Source organism: Anthonomus grandis, chromosome 18 (genome assembly GCF_022605725.1).
Source record: "Anthonomus grandis grandis chromosome 18, icAntGran1.3, whole genome shotgun sequence".
Taxonomy (NCBI): domain Eukaryota; kingdom Metazoa; phylum Arthropoda; class Insecta; order Coleoptera; family Curculionidae; genus Anthonomus; species Anthonomus grandis.
The window spans coordinates 12705486-12725157 of record NC_065563.1 but is presented as its reverse complement, the minus strand read 5'-3'; the positions used below and the strand labels follow the sequence as shown (position 1 = coordinate 12725157).

General features: G+C 33.4%; 1 protein-coding gene across 1 annotated transcript in view; it reads right to left on the bottom strand.

Moving 5' to 3' along the window:
- Window positions 1–1829: 1829 nt before the first annotated feature.
- Window positions 1830–19672, bottom strand: part of LOC126747084 (integrin alpha-PS1) — a 118916-nt gene continuing 101073 nt past the window's right edge. Inside the window, exons 15-17 of the mRNA XM_050455579.1 lie at window positions 14625–14886; window positions 14350–14562; window positions 1830–8231 (exon numbers count right to left, since the gene is read on the bottom strand). Coding sequence (XP_050311536.1) covers window positions 8016–8231; window positions 14350–14562; window positions 14625–14886 — 691 coding nt within the window. The 3' untranslated portion in view covers window positions 1830–8015. The remainder of the gene's footprint in view (window positions 8232–14349; window positions 14563–14624; window positions 14887–19672) is intronic.

Sequence of the window (19672 nt, the reverse complement as noted above, 5' to 3'; positions counted from 1 at the left end):
CAATTTTTATAGATAGCAATAGACCAGGAAGACAGTTATGAGCATGTAAATGTTAGCACCGAGACCGCCTGAGACCGCAAAACCGACCAAGAATTGTATTTACGAATTTTGTTTATGAATTTGACTCAAATCGAGAATATACTCATTATCGAACCTGAAAATATTGATTTCTTTCTATTCTATTTTTTCTATGGCATTTTTCTTCAAATTTCATCGAAAAAACCGTTTTCTTTTATTTTACTTTTCAGTTGATTTTGAGGTCGAATAAGCAGCATCAAAAATTGTTTTTTTTTTTTTTTGAATTTTCTTAATGAATTTAATCCAAATTCAAATTATCCTTGCTGTAGAACATAAAAAAGTGGATTTTTCTTTTACATTTTTTCAAAAAAATTATTTTTTTTACTGTATTTTATGGGCGATTAATCAGCATCAATAATTTTTCTTTAATTTTCCTGAACCCGCCACATGCAGAGGCTCCAAGCAGTGGAAAACAGGCCTTTCCGGATTATATCAGGCGCACCATGGGACGACGGGACTAATTCCCTACTCCGACCATCCCTTCACGTCCGTCCAGGTCAGCACACCTTTCCCCCAACACCAGGACCCACGAGAAGCGGCAGCCAGTATTAGTATTAGTATTGTGTTATCAACTGACATTTTAACGACAAAATTGGAAAATTCCGGATTGTTATACGGAAGTGATCCCTTCTTCATCCATGTCCGTTTTTGATGACGTCAGAGAATTTGTAGTATTTTCTTGCTGGTCCTTGGGAAATGGCGAATGCGCCGGGTGAAATTGAAACTCGCGATAATTCTTAAACGAATTGACCGATCTTAACGGTCATTTTTTTACCCGAGACTTTATGGCTTTGTGGTCATTTTGACGTATTTTGTTTTTACAGGCCGAGTCTAATTATTATTTATTTAACGCTTAACCGTTTTGAAAACCTGAGCTCGTTTATTACAATTTTATTGTAAATAATCGTAGAAATCAAAATGATAGAACATAAAATTCTCTAAAAAACGTTTTTTTTATCTCGAATAGATTTTGAGGTAGAGGGTGTTTTACAAACGGATGATCTTGGACTTGATTTTTCAACGTCACCTTGACTCTCACTCGCATGTCTCTCATATGTCAGGACCGTGATTCTCTTTCACGTGCATGTCTCTCTCTTTAGTACAGCGTGACTTTAATTCTTCCGACTCTCTCTCTCACGTAACTTCACATTAACTTGACCTTGACTCTCTTTCTCTCATTAGAGACCCTGCCTCTCTTATGTGACATGATTTTAACTTATGTGACCTTTGACTTGTTTCCTCCTCCATGACATTTGAAAATAAACCTCAAGATCAAATTCATTTGCATTTGGACACAACCTGGACTCTTGACTCTTTCGTGCTAGCTTCTGTCTCTCTTCCACTCGTACGACATATACTTGACTTACTCCTGTACTTGACATGATTTTTACACGCCTTAAAAATGTTACCCTTAACTCCCTCTTGTGTATGTCTTTGTCTATCTCGTGCGATATGACTTCGGATCTCATTTTGACCTTTCACGTAACCTTGCCTTTACTGTGACATGACCTTGACTCTCGTGCGACGTGACCTTAAAGTAATTCTTATTCTCTCATGAGATGTAACCTAAGTTCTCTATTTATCTCGAATTTTACGTTCACGTCAAAATCGAGGGTTAATTTAAGGACCAACTGACTTATATTTGACAGGTGGTGTTGTAGGGAACACGTTGAACCACCGGGTGAGGTTATGTTGTATTTTTGGGTTGTCGATAAGCGTTTCTCAATGGGGAAAACACCAAAAAAAGCGACTTAAAAAAAATCAAATTTATTATTAAACGTAGGGCTTAGAAAACTCACTTTTAGCAACAATAATTATTATTATTTACATAATTCTTATGTATTTACAATTTATGCCTATTTTAAATAATTCTACATGGCAGTGAATTATTATTATTGAAATTGACCATACGTATACTTTTTTTTTTAAACAATAATTTATGATTAGGTGACAATTCGCCTTAATAATAATTAGACCGTTCACTGAAATGCGTTGAGGTTTACAAGTGGCCTACTATAGCAACATCTAATAGGCCCGAGCTGCTTTTGAAAAACGAATGAACGATTTAAATAAATAGTTCAAGGAGTTAGTATTTAGTAAAAAAGGAACCGTATAACTTTGAACACGCGTTTTAAGGTTAAGTACTTAAGTTTAAAAATAAGAATTATTTACAAGTATACCTTATCCAAATTCGTTTAATTATTTGTCAGGTAGAGGCACTGCATTCGTTTATAATTAAAAAGAAGAACGATTAGGTAATCCTTAGATGCAATGACCAGCCTGTACGTTGTGCTATTTGTAACAAATACTCTCCTTAACTAATTAAAGCAGCACCAAAGAAATAAAAAACAATATTTCAACTATAAATAACTAAACAACAAATAAATATTTATTAATTTTTTTCCCTTATTGTTATTCTAAAACGTTTAAAGTCTCTATCACAATTTAACGAAGCCTTAAATATTGGGTGGTCGAGAATGAATACACACCAAACAGCTAAACGAAGAAAATATTGACGTTGAGTTAAATTATATGCCTTACTGTTATTTCTAGAGCTAAGCTTACAAAAAAGAAACTAGAAAATACTTCTACAACTAAATACTTCCATTCTTTGTCAATACTGGTAGCACTAGACAAAGGAAGACTTTTAACTTAAACTTTGCCAGGACACACATTTTTAAGGGGTCATCAATTTATAAAATGAGGCGTCTCATAGCAAAACTCGTCTTATCCAAATTTTACGAAAAATGTGGTAAATATGACAATATTCTCTTTAGGTTGATACGCTCCTTCTACCTTAATAATATTCACCAAAACTTGTCTTATTCCATTAAAATTCAACGGCAAAATATTGCTGTTATCTCAAAACTTGCCTTATCCACTTGATGTGTCGTTTCAAAACGCGCGACCAATCAGAAGTCAAAAACATGAAACACGTTTATTTATATTTTTGTAGATTATTTGGATTAGTATAGGTTATAACAGAGTTATTGTGGATATTCTTTGTTTTTAACTAACTTTTAAGGTATTTTTATTGGAATTATAATTTATAAAACTAACTAGTTATTTTTAATATGGAGCAATAAATAAAAAAAATTAACCATAAAAACTTTGCGCCAACTCTTGCGCTTTTTACCATGCTCAGTGTAAAGAAATGTGTAATATAAGCTACAAGAATCACACTGACATGATATTAGTAATGATTGCATAGAATTTTGGAGATTTTTTCAATCTGAAGATAAAGACTTGGAATTAACTAGTTACATGTCCAAATTAGCGAAAGAACACATCAAATTGACTTGTTGCTTCTTATCTATAAAAGACATCGATTATTTCTGAAAGGGCCTAAGTGCCGTTTCGGCCATTTTGTTTTTAATATGCTACAATAAATTTTGAGCCAAATCCTAGCGTTTGGTGCAGAAAAGAACTAAATTCAATTATTCCTTACTTGCATTTCTGGGTGAGAAAATAATGGTTTAGTGCAGAAAGGACCTAAGAAAACTAACTTAGCCCGTTTAAGAAATAAATATTAAAATGTGTGTCGAAATATTTTTAGTGATTTACTGGCTTGGATACTGTGTGCATTTAAGAGTAATATAATCGCATTTTTGCGGCAATATGTCTAGTTCGGACGAAAATAGAAGCACTGAAAGTGAAGAGGAGCTATCTCAATCAGATAATCTTAGAAAAAGACGTCGAGGTGTGAGAAATTATGATAATTATCAAAGGAATTTAATCAAAAAAGCTAGAATCAGTGGTACTGCGCATAATGATTATAAAGGCAAGATGGTTGCTGCCAGGCAAATCAGAGGTGCTTGCAAGTAAGTTTAATAAAAGTTATATATTAAATAGCCTAGGTATATATGTCGTAGTCCTATTGTGAAATCCGCCTTTTCGCGAAGATCCTAGGATCTTCATGAAGTACCGGCTGATAGTGAAAAATGATCATTTTACACAATCAGCCGGGCCTTTTCCCCCATATAGTGTAATTCGCTTGTTTCTCAATCAGACTAACTTAAATAGTCGCCACTTCACGAAAAGCCGGCTGATTGTGAAAAATGAGATATATTATTACAATTAGCCCAAATATTAATGTAATGAGATGATCCGTCTGGAATTAAACTTTATTTAATCTGATACAGATACGTGCGTATATTTATAACTAAAATATTTATTTAAAAAAAATAAAAAAATATAATAAAACATGAAGTTTAAACAAAATTTACTTATTTATTCGCACATGGACCACTTTTGTGACACCGTGAATTACATTGCATATTTGCTTTAAAGCACTGACATTTTTTGCTTTTACATTGAGTTTTAGATGGTTGGCATGAACATTTAACGTAACCCTGTCCTTCAAAAAGAGATTTTGAAGATAAAAAAATTAAATAAATTTAATTAAATTTAGGAAAAATTCCGGCTGATAGGGTAATATGATCATTTTTCACTATCAGCCGGCACTTCATGAAGATCCTAGGATCTACGCGAAAAGGCGGATTTCACAATAGGACTACCACATATAGATAAGTTATTTTTTAGATGTAAAATGCAGTGTTTTACTAAGCTAAACGATGAGCAAAAGCTGAGGTCTGATACATCAGAAAAATGTGACAAACCGAAGAAGTCAGAAAAATGAAAACAGTAAAGTAAGGGAAGTATCTTTTGATCATTTTATTTGCGTTGATGTCTCTCTTGCATTCTGTATCTGAAAAAAGAATCAAGAGAATAAAATCATTCATTAAAAATAATGTGGCTCCCAGAGATAAACGTGGCAAAAATATTAAACGGGCAATGTCGGAAGATCAAAACATATTGATTCGTCAGCACATTGAAAGCTATCCAGTAAAAGAAAGTCACTATCTAATCGGGAAAAGAATATAAATATCTAGTTAGTAGACTTAATATAAAAATTATGTACGAAATGTTTAGATCCAAGTATCAGTGTACAGTACACAGTATCCGAGTGTACAGTACAAATATTTTTGAAAAAATAACGAAAATAATATGAATTACACCCATTAGGCACGATCGCACGAGTGTCTTATTTTATTATTTTGTTTTCAGATGGCCAAGGCAAAGACCAGTTTGAATGAATCCGTCGAAGATGAAGACGAAGCAATATTTCCCAAGAAAAGCAAGAAGCCACATACAGAAATTAATGAAATTCCAAGTACTTCATCTGGTTCCTCTCAGCCACCACCTATTAATTGTAGAAAAATGTAAAAATTAACATAATTTGTTGACACGGTAAACGAATCTGAGCAATTTGAGTTACAAACATTTTTTTGCGAAGCTGTTTAGAAAGAAAGAAAGAAAATGTGCTATATTACGTAAGACAACAAAATCTTGTGTACAAGCATCCTAAAAACTAAAAAATTCCAAATTCACTTTAAATTTCAAACAAACATAACATCTAAGACATTTTACCATAAAATTTACACACATTACCAAAATTAATCATAACAAAACAGATTGAAAAAATTAAAAAAAAGCATCTTTTAGATAAATTTGATTAAAAAATAAGTAAAGCTGTCAATAAAACAGAATTTAGAGGAAGTAAATTACATTATTTAACAGGAACCAAAACTAAAACACTAAAATGATGTCAGAGCACAGGTTAAAAGGTATCATTAAAAAATCGTCAAGGCTATAATATGCCCTGGATAATAAAAGTGATTTTAATTCCTTTTTGAATCTCTTAACGTCTAAAATTTGTCTGATACATAGAGGAACATGGTTGTAAATTTTTTTGCTAAGGTATATAAGTGAGTTCTTGGTGAGGGAGGATGTAGGGATTGGTAAGGGAAAATCGTTAACCTGGCGAGTCATATGACCAGTGTTAAAGAGAGGTTTATGACTAAGAGTAGCTGTTTTTAAGATAAAAAGAGTTAGGATTTTTTGAGATATAAAGAGAGGTTTACAAGAATCTCTTAACCCAGCGGAACATAGGTATCTAACTGCCTTTTTATGAATCACAAAAATTATGTTTAATAATCCCTTGTTGCTTAAACCCCAATAAGGCAAGCCATAACGAAGATGCGCCCTGTCAATGTTCGAATCAGACATTTTTTTGGAAAATTGCGACCAGCTTTTAAAATTCCTGACATGATAAACTATGGCAACCTCACACCTCGACGGGTGCTTTAACAAAATAAAAAACAACATCAAAGATATTCTTGATAGTGAAGGTAATGAGATAATTTAATGAGTGATGGCTGGACAAATATTAGAAACGAAGGTTTAATAAACTACATGGTGCATACGAATAATGGAGATTTTTTCTATGATTTTTCACAGCCCAAGGCAATTAGACACACAGGCCAATACATTGCCAGTGAAATTATCTACAAACGTATGGCTGTTTCTCACATTCCGAATTTATGCTCAAAGATATTGAATCTCTTAAAACCCTCTCTGATCATCTTAGTGTTTGTAAGGAAATTGTGAAATTTTTTTAATTAAAACATATTCCCAACGCCATTTTAAATGAAAAGCAGAGGGGTAATTTTCAATCTCTGAAATTACCAGTCGCAACTAGTACAGTCACTTGTATGGAAAGCATAAACGTGAATAAACAGCTACTTAAAGAATGTTTAATTCATCCAGATATTGAGACACTAGCAACAATTGAATGATGATGTATTTTGGGATAGAAACGTTAAATTTACTTAGAGTTACTGAATCCTGTTGTTCATTTGATCACCTTCATGGAAAATACTAATGCTACTTTGTCAGATGTCCGGCACAAGCTGTTCCTCTTGAAAGAACACTTTAATGCATTTGTTTCAGAAAGTCCATTTCTTCCAAATGAAGAAAAACTGACGACTAAATCGGTCCTCGGAAAAACCGACACTCACAATGCAGCATATCTACTCGATCTTAGGTATAAAGGAGGAAATTTAACCCCAGATGAGCTAATAATACAACTTAGCTTCAATAAATCTGACGTAATTGGAGAAATTTCAAATTTTAGAGCAACAACTAATACATTTAACAATCGAATAATATGGATAGCAGTAAAAAGTACCAAATCAGTTTGTAAAACGTTATCGGATATTACTCCACCAACTTGGTGGGAGAGTTGGCAAAAGGAATCGGTACTTCACCGGCCTCTTCAGTTTCGTGTCAAAAAAACTGGTCAACATGGGGAGTTCTCCATAGTAAATTGAGAAATAGACTGACCACTACACGCTCCGGAAAGCTAATGTTTCTTCGGCTTCCGAAGCCGAGCAACTAGACTCCTAAACTAAACTACACTCATAATAAATAATTCAGATTAATAACTGAGATTGATATTTTTTGTTTAATTTTAAGTGTTCACGTTTTTATGTTAATTATTATATTATTCATGGATATTGAAAAATAAACTACTTATTCTTATTGATTTATATAATGTATCCCTGAATGGACCAAACTATACCATTCACTTGATTACCCTCTACAAGATTTCCAAAATTTAGGTATTAAATATCTAACAAGCAAAATTTCTTTAAAACAATTATGGCTGTCTTTACATAAATGTGGAATGTAGTTAGATCCATCTACTGCATACTGAATTTTGCTTTAATTGACCAAAAACAAGTAGACCGGTCAAATCCACAGCTCTAAATATACTGTAAATATGGTGTACCTAGAAAACAATTTGAACTAAGAGAAACCTAAGTTTTTACATCCTGTATCTGATTTATGAGCGACATTTTACCAAGGCATATTTGACTCAACATCGATATTTGCACTTTGAGTAACCTAGAATTACTTTTTTGGCACATTCATTACCGACCCCCCTCTATAAATGTACACAATTTTTTGACTACCCTGTAGATTGCCAAAAAAAAAATCGACTCAACTTTTTCTACAGCATTCGCTCCCACTTACTCACTCACACAAATATACAGCACACACGTCCTTTTTCTCACTCTCTCTCTCTCTCTCGTTTAATTCTTTAACAACGTGTGACTCTCGTCGGTCTGTTTCTGTAAGTTGCCGGACAGCGTGCCGTCTTTGACGCGTTTCCGCTTGAAGAATCCGCATTTGTACAAAATGACGACCAACACGATGAGCAGAAGGAGACCGGCGGTCACTGCGGCCGCGATGATCCACCAGTTGATCCGCGGGGGCGAAATCGCTTCCGGGTAGACGAGCGTTTCCGCCTGAAATAGAAAACGTTTGTTTATTCAAACATTACACTTAGACTAAGTAAGACTTTGTTTCTCTATATATATTTTTTTTCATATCCTTTCTGTAAATTTATTGTTACTAGAAGCTTGTCTCTCTCTCTCTCTATCTTTGTTCACCTAAGTTTTTCTATATTCCTCTCTCTTTTTGTTATTGTAAGATGAAGAACGAAATATTTTTTTGGTTCTTACTGTTGTCCCATTTCTTCTTTCTTTTTTTCCTTCTTCTTAAAGGGTGTCAAATAAGTCCTTATCTCTTCTCTTTTTTTACCACATTCACTGTCGACTTCTTCTAAATTGTACCAAAAGGGCCTCACTAGAGCAAATGTTTGCCCAATGATATCAGTCTCCTTTTTGTTTTTTAACGTCTCTTGACCGTCGTTTTCTGTCTCATTTATCTATTTTCACTTTTTCCTTAATGGTTTTCTTTGCCCCCCTCGTTCCTGTAAATCTTCTATTCCTGTTATTGTAAAATTAGGGAAGATTTTCTCAATTCTTACTGGCATTCCTTTATTTTTTCTTATTTACTATTACACTATTATTCTCCTTCTTCCTTCAGTTTCTTCCTCATGTCTCTCTCTATCTCTTTAAAATTCAATTTTCTTCTGCTTGGAATGGTCTTTATCCACGTATTTAAGTTCGTAGTAGTCCAAGCAGTTAACACGTATGATCCATAGTTTTTCGCGTGTTTCAAAGGGTTAAAGTACAGTTTTTGATTAATAATTTATATCAAAAGAAGTCTTTTAAAATTTTGCATCTTTCAAGCTAAGTATTGACTTATTTTAGAATCACGGTTGCCATAAATCAGTAAAATTCAATTTTTATTTCTCTAATTTGTGTAATAAGTATAACATAAATATAGTGCACGTACGTGATAATTACAGTGTTTACATTAACGGGTTTTCTATTGTAAACAGTATTTGTCTAAATTAACTTATATTTAATTCATATACGGGGTGATTTTGAAATTGTGATTAACTAATGAAATAATGGCTGGAGGAAGTACTACGGATGACGGTGATCCAGAAAGTAATTGTGCTAAATGCAATTTAGTATTTGATGACAAGTCGATAATACAATGTACCAGGTGTGCTAAGTATTATCATGGAAAGTGTGTTAATGTTGACATGCGCGGTTTTCATTTGAGAAAATCGACATGGAAATGTGAATCCTGTGATCCCTGTGCATCTAGTGATGGTGCATACAAAACAGAGCGCGCTAGGAAAAGAAGCCGCACAGATGATATTGTTATTGATTTAGATAAAGTAGGAGATATTATGGCCACCTTGCAGCTCTTAGTCAGTAAAACTAACGAGTTGAATCAAAAAGTCGATCTCCTGTTAAACGAAAACCAGAATTTGAAACGTGAAATTGCCAGCCTGAAGGAATGTAAGCCGTCAAGTGTGAACTCCAAGTTGTCATATGCTGTAGCAATAGGCACCAAAAATGATAGCAAAGTTTTGATTGTAAAGCAAAAGTGTCCGGAGAAAGATGTAAAGCAAGTGAAGGAGAATTTGAGAAAGAAAGTCAATCCTACTGTTATTGGAGCCGGTTTATCTCTAGGAAAAGCAACCAAAAGTGGCGGCGTTATCATTAAGTGTGGCAATGAGAAGGAGCTAACTTCGATACAGTCGCAGATCCAGAACAACATGGGTGACAACTACAGTGTTGAGGTACCAAAACTTTTAGAGCACAGGATTAAGGTGGTGGGCATTAACGAGTCTGAGTACAACCTATCAGATAATGAAATTTTGGCCAATTTGTTCCAGAATCTCTAAATCGAAAAATTCAAATTGTGAGAAAAACTAAAATCGTAAACAAAAAGTTCAATATGATCTTGGAAGTTGATGCTACCACGTATGCAGTGTTTATTGAAAAGGAGAAGATGAACATTGGTTAGAACCGTTGTCCTGTCTTCAACGAATATGGTATCCGAAGGTGTTTCAAATGCTATCGGTATGGTCATTTACTGAAAGAGTGTAAAGAAAATAAAGTGTGTGCAAAGTGTAGTGGATCCCATGATGTTAAAGAATGTAATGTAAGTAGCGTTAAGTGTATTAATTGTGTAGTATCTAATGAAAAGTATGGTCTTTAAGCTAAACGTCAATCACGTTTCTTGGGATGTAACTAGTTGTGATTCCTATAAGCGAATTGAAGAGTTACAAAGGAATAAATATATTAAGTAGCAATTAGACCTAAATATTGTACTTAACACCAACATTGCCAAGGTTATCTAAACAACAAAGATAACATTATTTTACTAGTAAATGACTGGAGGCCTAAGATCTTGCTTTTGAGTGAGACTCACGTAACCCCGGTTATTGAGCCATGTGAGTTGATTATTGATGGGTACAGTTTGGAGCAATGCACTAGTAACAACAGTAGAACAGGTGGGGTCTTGGCCCTTATTAGAAACGATATTAGATATAAGGTGGGGTCTGTATTGTCTATTGATGATTATGTCTGGTTGTTGTCTTTTGAGCTATCTATGGGTGGAGGTAAATATTTGTGCTCTGTTTTATACCATTCGCCTAAGAAACAAGATGCCAAATTTATAGAGTTTTTTGGGGGATATTTAGAGCAAGTTAGTGGATTTAATGGCACCAAATGTTTAATTTTGATTTATTAAAAAACAATTTTTATAGTAACAAATTATTAAGTATCATTTATACCAATGGGTTTAGTCAAATAATTAAGACTCCAACTAGAATAGTCCAAAGAAGTCAGTCAGAACAGAATGACAAATCTCTTTCGCATAAAGTCCATCAAACTCCTAAAATTAGTGACCATTCTATTATATCAATTTCTATGGATCAATCGAAGGAACAGCCAATGGATGTAGTAAGTTATACTAGGTCTTTTAAGACCTACAAATGCCATAAACTTCAGGAAGAACTGCTTACATGCAATTGGAATAGAAATAGTTCAGATGTTGACTTACTAGCTAATACTTTTGTCAGAGATATTAGAACAATTCTTGACAGTATGTGCCCAAGGATGAAAATTGTGCAAAAACAGAAAGATGCCGATCAAAAATGGATAACTCAAGATATAAGGGAGCAAATGCAGGAAAGGGATCGATTATATAAAACGGCTGCCATAGAAAACAACGACAACGTTTAGAATGAATATAAAGCTATAAGAATAAAGATAAGAGTAGAAAAGGATAGATTTTTTACGAATACCATAGATCTAAATAAAAATAATCAAAAAGAACTCTGGAAAAATCTGAAGACGCTTTTGCCAGGAAAAAACCAAAACATGCCTAATGAAATAAAGTTTGAAAATGAAATCATTACACAGGAGGATCATATTGCACATAGATTTAATAATTATTTCGTGAATAGTATTGATCTTATTCTTGCAGATATTCCACCAGCAGCAAATGGCCAAACATATTTCATTGAACCACCTTCAGTCCAGAAAACCTTGACAGAATTTAATAAAGTTTCGATGACTAAAATGAAGGAAATACTTCAAAAAACCTAAAAAACGTTGGTGACGGGGAGAGTGGCATCTCTAAGCAGGTTCTTTGCGATGTTGCTTATGTTGTGGGTGATCGTCTTTTGGATATTATCAATACATCCTTAAGTACTGGGGTTTTTCCGCGAGCCTGTTGTTCCTGTTCCAAAAGTGCAAAACACTAAATTGTGTAATGAATTTCGGCCAATTAACACCGTACCTATTTATGAGAAGCTCCTTGAAGTATGTGTTAAGGAATAGCTACTCGAACATTGTAATATAAATAAAATAGTTGTGCCTAACCAATCGGGGTTCCGTGAGAATCATTCATGTGAGTCTGTCATTATTACTATAGTTCATAATTTTCTCAGGGGCCTTGACTCTGATAATCTAGTACTTGCTGTGTTTTTGGATTTTAAGAGAGCGTTTGAAACCGTGAGTAGAGAAATGTTAATTAGGAAATTAGAACGGTTAGGCCTTAAACATAACGTATTGAAGTGGTTTCAATTTTATCTAATTGGTAGAGTTCAGCGAGTCATGTACAAAAATAGTTCATCTGAAAGTGTTAATGTAAAGCATGGTGTACCGCGGGGAACGGTCTTGGACCCCTTGCTATTTTTATTGTATGTCAACGATATGGTGGAGGTAGTGCGGGGGTGTTGTTTGCGGACGATACAATGTTATATGTGGTGGGTAAAGACATTCATCAACTGCAACAGGTCATGAACGTTGAACTCAATAACTTATTCATCTGGCTCTGTAGAAATAAACTAAGTTTAAATGCAAGTAAATCCAAGTTTTGTATATTTGGCAAGAGATCTAGATTAAGTTCTATAGACATGGGCAATGTACAGATTTCTGTTAATGGGGAAAGTATTTTGTACGACAAAGAAATTAAATATTTGGGAACAATTTTCGATGCCAATCGGAATTTCCATGCTCATGCAGATTATGTAATGAGAAAATTTTCAAAAAAAGTTGGATTTATCACAAGAATTGGAAAAAATTTGTCAATGTACATCAAATTAAAACTTTACAACGCCATTGCTCTTCCTCATTTACAGTTCTGTTCAACATTATTGTTTAACTTATAGAATTGTCCAACTAGAAAGAATTCAAAATAGGGCTATGAGATTGATTCTAAATTGTAATCGTTACACGCCTGTTGTCTCTATGTTGGGTGTCCTAGATATGTTGTCTGTACATCAAAGAATTTTGTATAACGTTTATTTGTTTATTTTTAAAATAAAACATCAGATGCTCCCCGATTATATTTGTAATAAATTAAGAGTTTTTGGAGATATACATAACTATAATACGAGAAATCGTATAGACACACATCTCGTGAGAGAGAGATACACATCTCGTGAGAGTCAAGGTTTAATCCTATTTAACAACTTGCCTGCTAACATCAAAAATTGTATTACTTTGAATCAATTCAGAGGGCTCTTGAGAAAATTTATGATGAATAAGTAAAATTGTGTTTGTTATTTTATTATTTTATTTTAATTATGTAGTTCATTAAGTTTTACTATAGTATGCATTGTTTCCGCTCCAATCATCATCTTGATTGTTGGTTTATCTGTTGACTGGGTATTTCTGGGCCAACCGGGATACTGGTTACAGCTTCTTGGAACTACCGAAGCCATTTCTAAGTGTTACACGGGGGGACCAATGTATCTGGTCAGCAAGGTCAACCAAGTTCCAAATGTGTGTCATCGGCTGATTGCAAACCGACTCGATCAACCTGAGTCGACATTATTTTCATTATTATAAGGCAAACAACAATTAACTGTGCTTTTAATAAGTGGGCAAGGAAATAATGTTTAAAATAATGTTTAGGTTAAGTCTAGTTTTAAATTATGGTCTACCTCTGACAGGATATTTCTGGAACCGGGATGCTGTTTCTGGATTACCGAGACCATCCATGGACAAACCGGATTGTTCTGATACAGTTATGGCCAACTTATACTTTTACTTTATTTTTTTATTTATATTTTTATTGAATGTAGCTTTTGCTAACTAAAGATATTATTTATTATTTATTTATTTTCTTCCTATCTTTCTTCATCTTTTTCCTATAATATATTTCCTTTTCTATCGTTCTTTCATGTCACTATTGATTGTCACATTTGATTTTCAAGGCACACCTCTCAACATTTCTTCTTCTCTATCTTGTTTATTTCTGTAGTTTAATAGTATTTCTCTGTTTTCCAGCTATCCCTGTTCCCCTCGTTCCTCTAAGTCCTTTCATCCTTATCTTCATGTTTGTTTCTTCTCTCTCTCAGTTCATATTTAATAATGCTACTATCTTCCTACTGCTTCTTCTCTAGTTTCCTTGCATTCATTCTTTTGGGTCTAGAATTGCCCTTCCTATTCTTGTCTTTGTTTTGTGAGTCCTCATATTCTCTTTCTCTCTTGATTAATACTAAATTGAGAGAAACATTTCTTGGCCTTCACAAGTACCCTGTTGACAAAACTCATTATTTCTCAGTGGCATCCCTTTTCATCCTCTCATAACCTCTATTTTCCTTCTTTCTTCTCATGCGTTTGTCTTCGTATGTATAGCTTCCCTCTTTAACAACTCCCTCCTTAAAAAACGTACAAACAAATGTCTATACTCACCGAAAACCCCAAACACCTGATCCGGCTTAGTAATAAAAGTGGCATCCAGAATTTCCACCTCCGCATACGAATTGATCTGGACCCAATCGACGTTCCCGTAATCCTCCACCAAAGTGGAATTCCATATCCGGGAACGCACCTCTATCGTGATCTGACTCTTCTTCTTCTGGCCCCTGATGTAGCAGTTGATGTTCGCGCACCGTGCCGAACCTTGACAGTTCTACGGATTCGAACAGAAACCGTTATATACAACTCTCTCTTTCCTTGTTTAAACCTCTTTACCATTATGACCACCCGCCGTTTGATACCCTCCTTCCTGATTTCCTGCGCGGGCACGACGTACTCTACGTCACGACGTCGTCTTCGTCGTCTTCTCTGTGACGTGTCCGCTGTGTCGTTCTCGCTCTGGAACCCCTGGGGCAGTTTTAGATTAGCCGGTTCCTCCGTTTCGCTGCTGTCCGTGAGCGTCTGCAGCCCCAGCGGGTTTATCACGTTCTCCGCGTCGTCTACGGTGCAAAAAACCGGTGGCCCCCGTTGGTCGCCCCTAAAATAACCAACACATCTCGTGAGAGTTTAATGGTATTTAATTGCTAGAGACGAGGTTCGGGCAGGTAATGTTTCCAATAATATAAAAATTAAAACTATAAAAATATTAAACAATGAGAAGGCAAAAGATTTACTTATAAAACAAAATTGGGAAAACACTATCTTAAATATTAATGATGTCGAAATTGCAACCAAAATTTTTTATAATGTTGTCGAACATATTATACAAAGCTGTGAAGAGACAAAAATATTAAAACAAAAAATAATTAAAAAAATAAAACCTTGGATAACTGCTGCTATTATATGTTCAATAAAAAATAGGGACAAAATGAAAAGAAAATTGAATAAAAATTATAGTTTGGAAAAAGAACAACAATATAAAACATACAGAAACTCATTGGGTAAAATAATAAATAAATGTAAAAATGACTATTACAAAACAAAAATTGAGGAATCTAAGAATAATATGAGCAAAATGTATAAGGTTATAAATGAGGTTACAAATCAAATTACTACTAAAGGAAATGACAAAATAAAAATAAAAAATAATAACAAAGAATTTTTAAATAACAAAGACATGGCAAACTTTTGTAATCAGTATTTTATAAACGTAGGAGTAAATATGCAAAACCAAATAAAAAAACCAAAAAAACAATTCAAAATTAATCATAACAGTGTATCTTCAATGTTTCTAAAACCAACTAATAGGAATGAAATAATTAAACATATTTTTTCGTTAAAAAACAATTCAGCGCCTGGGATAGATACTATTAGCTCAAAATTTATAAAAAAATTTCATATTTACCTTATTGAACCATTGGTTCACATTATCAACCTAATATTTAAAACAGGAACAGTACCTACTCAATTTAAAGTATCAATAATCACTCCAATATATAAATCAGGTGATAAATGTGAAATAGGTAACTATCGTCCTATAAGTGTGATCAATAATTTTTCCAAGCTCTTCGAGAAATGTTTGAAAGATAGACTTATTGACTATTTACAAAAAAATAACATATTAACACAAAATCAGTTTGGTTTCATTGGGGGGCTCAGCGCATCCGATGCTGTCTGCGAATTAACAAAGCGAGTGAATCAGGCTTTTGATGGTGATAGAAAGTGTTTGGCAGTGTTTCTGGACCTAGCAAGGGCCTTTGACACTGTACCGCATGAACTTTTGCTAGATACTTTAAGATCTTATGGTATTAGAGGTCCAGTGTCAAGGGTCTTTGAAAGTTACTTGGGGGACAGAAAACAGTCTTTAAAAATAAATAATGAGATTAGTGAACCATCTTATATAAAAATTGGAATTCCACAAGGAACAGTTATTGGACCTATACTCTTTATAACTTATATTAACGCTCTTACCAATCTTAAAATTCATGACTGATATCATATGCAGATGACACGGTTGCGATGTTTCACGGAATTTCTTGGGGAGACACAAAAAAAACTGCAGAACTTGGTCTAGCAACAGTCAAGAACTGGCTGGATTCTTTTAAATTAAGTCTCAATAGTCAAAAAACAAACTATATTGCATTTTCTATAACAGCTGCTAATCGCCCCAGCTTTCAACAAATTAAACTTGAATTAATTGATATAAAGGAAGTTTCATTTACTAAATATCTGGGTATCATTGTGGATAAACATTTAAAATGGGACCAACACATTCCAAAATTAACACAAAACATCCGTAAACTTATTTATCGATTTCATATTTTGAGAAATATCTTAAATGAAAAACTACTAATTTTAATTTATAAATCCTTGGTTGAGTCCTTGTTAAGGTATGGGGTGATTGTCTGGGGAGGTCTATACAAGAATTGTTTAAAACAACTTAATGTAGTACAAAACATTATTTTAAAAGTTATATACAAAAAACAAAAAAGATTTCCTACACAACAATTATATTCTGAAGAAATTTTTAATATACGCTCAATTTACATATTGTCAACATGCATTTATACACATAAATCAGAAAAAATCAAGAATTATGTTAGTCATTCCTACACAACCCGAAATAATATAAACAGACACCTAAAAATACCAAACATAAAAAAAACTATAGGGCAACGATTTTTAGGATACTTGTCCCCGAAATTTTATAACATCTTACCAAACAGCTTAAAAAATATAAATAATATTAAAAACTTTAGTAAGGTCTGTAGAAAATTTATTTATTCAAATATAGATAAATTTAATTTTTTTAAATAGTTTTGGGAAGGGAAATTTTATTGGACAATTTTTGTTTAGTTGTAGATTATAGTTAGTTATATTTTATATTAATACTAAAATTTTGTGATTTCTCAGCATACACAAACAGATGTTACAACATCTAGGTGTATGTTAAAAACAATGACTGTTAACTATTATTATTGAATATAATTAAGTTAAAAATTGTTATAATATAACCAAAATGATTAATAAATTTGAATTTGAATACCAATAATAGCTTAGTTTAGTTTAGGATCAAATTTATTTTTCAATTCGTAATAATGCACATTATATAAATATAATAGACATAAATGACACCTAGATACAGAGGTAGCTGTGTGTGCCACATGATTCAAAACAATACTTCAACTTGAATATACATAAAATATTCCTTCTACAAAGAAATACAGTAAAAATTGGTTTTACTAAAGCTGGATTAGTTAGTATAAGTATCTAATAATTACATAATATAATACTGAATTTATAATGTATAGGTAGATCACACAGAGCTAAGTTAATAATATATAATGCACATATAATGAGCTCTAGAGATTGGCCCTTGATCACATTATATTGAAGATCATTATATCTATCCTACAAAAACCAAGAAATTACCTGAAAAAAAAATGATATTAAATAAAGTATTATGTTAGCTCACAAATTTTGTTTTATTTATTTTAATATAATTATACTCTATTTCACAAGTGTGTAGAGGCAATAAAACCTCATTAGGTATGCAAAAGTGGTACCTGGTGATCCACCAATATTTTATGCCACTACCTTAGTTGGGTATTAGTTTCAATGTAAAATTCTTTCTTTTCGTTGATTGCAGGTAGTGCCACCCGGTTTTGGGTCAATTTATGAGTTTTGCCCATTGTTACCCACTGATAAACATTGAAAACGGTTCGCCAAAGGCGTGCAACTGGGACTTGTTTTTTACCTTATAATTAATGTACTTAAATGCTATTTTATTTTAGAAAGTTACTTTTGTTTAAATGGAATAATATATTTTTTTCACAAATTTATTGAACATAATATGTAGAGTAAAACAGTTGAAAATGTCACTTTTTGAACAGTGTATAACAATTTTAAATTATAATAGATTGTAGTCTTCTTCGTCATCTGACGAACTGTCATCACCTCTTGACATTATAATTAAAGGATCGACTGTCTGATCGATGAGGTTGTCAAGATCCCACATTTTGTCCTCTTGCTTAATTACATGCTGGACTGCTTTTCGCCAATTCTCTGGTGTCGCTTCCGTAATGGCTTGATCAAACAGTAGCTTAACATCTTTCATTTTAAAAGTCGTGTTTTGTCTTGCTACAAATCCTTTTACCTGCGCCAATATCAGTTCTATAGGATGTAGTTCGCAATGATATGGCGGTAAGCGCAGTACAGTTATATTAAGATAGGTACCTATACAAAAGGATTAAAAGTATTTATTTAGTATTTAATCTCTTTCAAAATAAAGGCATTTAATCCGTGAAAATTAAATTCATAAATATTAAATACCTGCGCCTATGAACTACCACGAAATGTAGCCAAACAGAACGGAATTCCCCAGTTTATTGTTCTATACACTTCTGAAATAGAGTATAGTTTAGAAGTAGGATTTACGGTTTTGGTGGGATCTGGGAATGATGTTGAGGGGACTGGCTCCCTGTTTGTGGTTATCTCAGGGTAAACCGGTTCCGTGGCCGTCTTGTGAAGTCGGACACAGGCCCGCTTCCTCCCTGGTTCTTTAATTTTTAATTTATTTCTTTTGATTTTTATCACTAACCAGATCCCCCATTTCTGTCAGTTTCTCATTTATTGTGTAATTTTGGGTCGTAAGGGTTTCGTTATGGTTCAGCACCTCCCCGAGTTTGCGTTTCAGGTCCGTGATCTGCCCATTGAGAGAATGATTCTCTGAGATTAACTTATTCATCTTCAGTTCGAATAGTTGCATTTTCTCGATAATCTGAGAGAGTTTTTAAGCCTAATCTCGTGCAACTCACTATTACTCCTCTCAATTTGCAGATCTCGTTCCCGAACTGCCTTCTCGAGTTTTCGTACTTCTTCCTCGCTTTTCCCAATCTCCGCACTCTGAGGTGGCGCCTTGCCAGCTCACAGGTCGGGGTTTGGTGTGGTTTTTGATGTTTTACAAACTAAAAATCGCGCATGTCGTATTCAGCCCATTAAAGCATACCAAAACTAATTATTAGTATGTACATACTAAACAGTTTTTTTTTTAATTAAATTAATTAAAAAATAGGTATATTAATTCCCTTAAAATAAAAATAATTAATAATCACAATTTAAAAAGTATAAAAATTTGTACTAATTAAAAACAAAAAAGCCCGACACTTTCACGCAATTTTCTCTATTATCATATTAATTGTACTTAAATTTTAAACATTTTAGAAATTTCTTAGTGAAGCCTTGCTTACAGATTTTTTAGTACAATTTTTTAAAAATGGTCATTAGTTATAATCATTATAAATGTGTACCAAAAAGGAAAATTTTACTAGAAACACTTGTATTCTTTGGCCACACATAAGGGTTTTTTAGTACATATCGAAAAG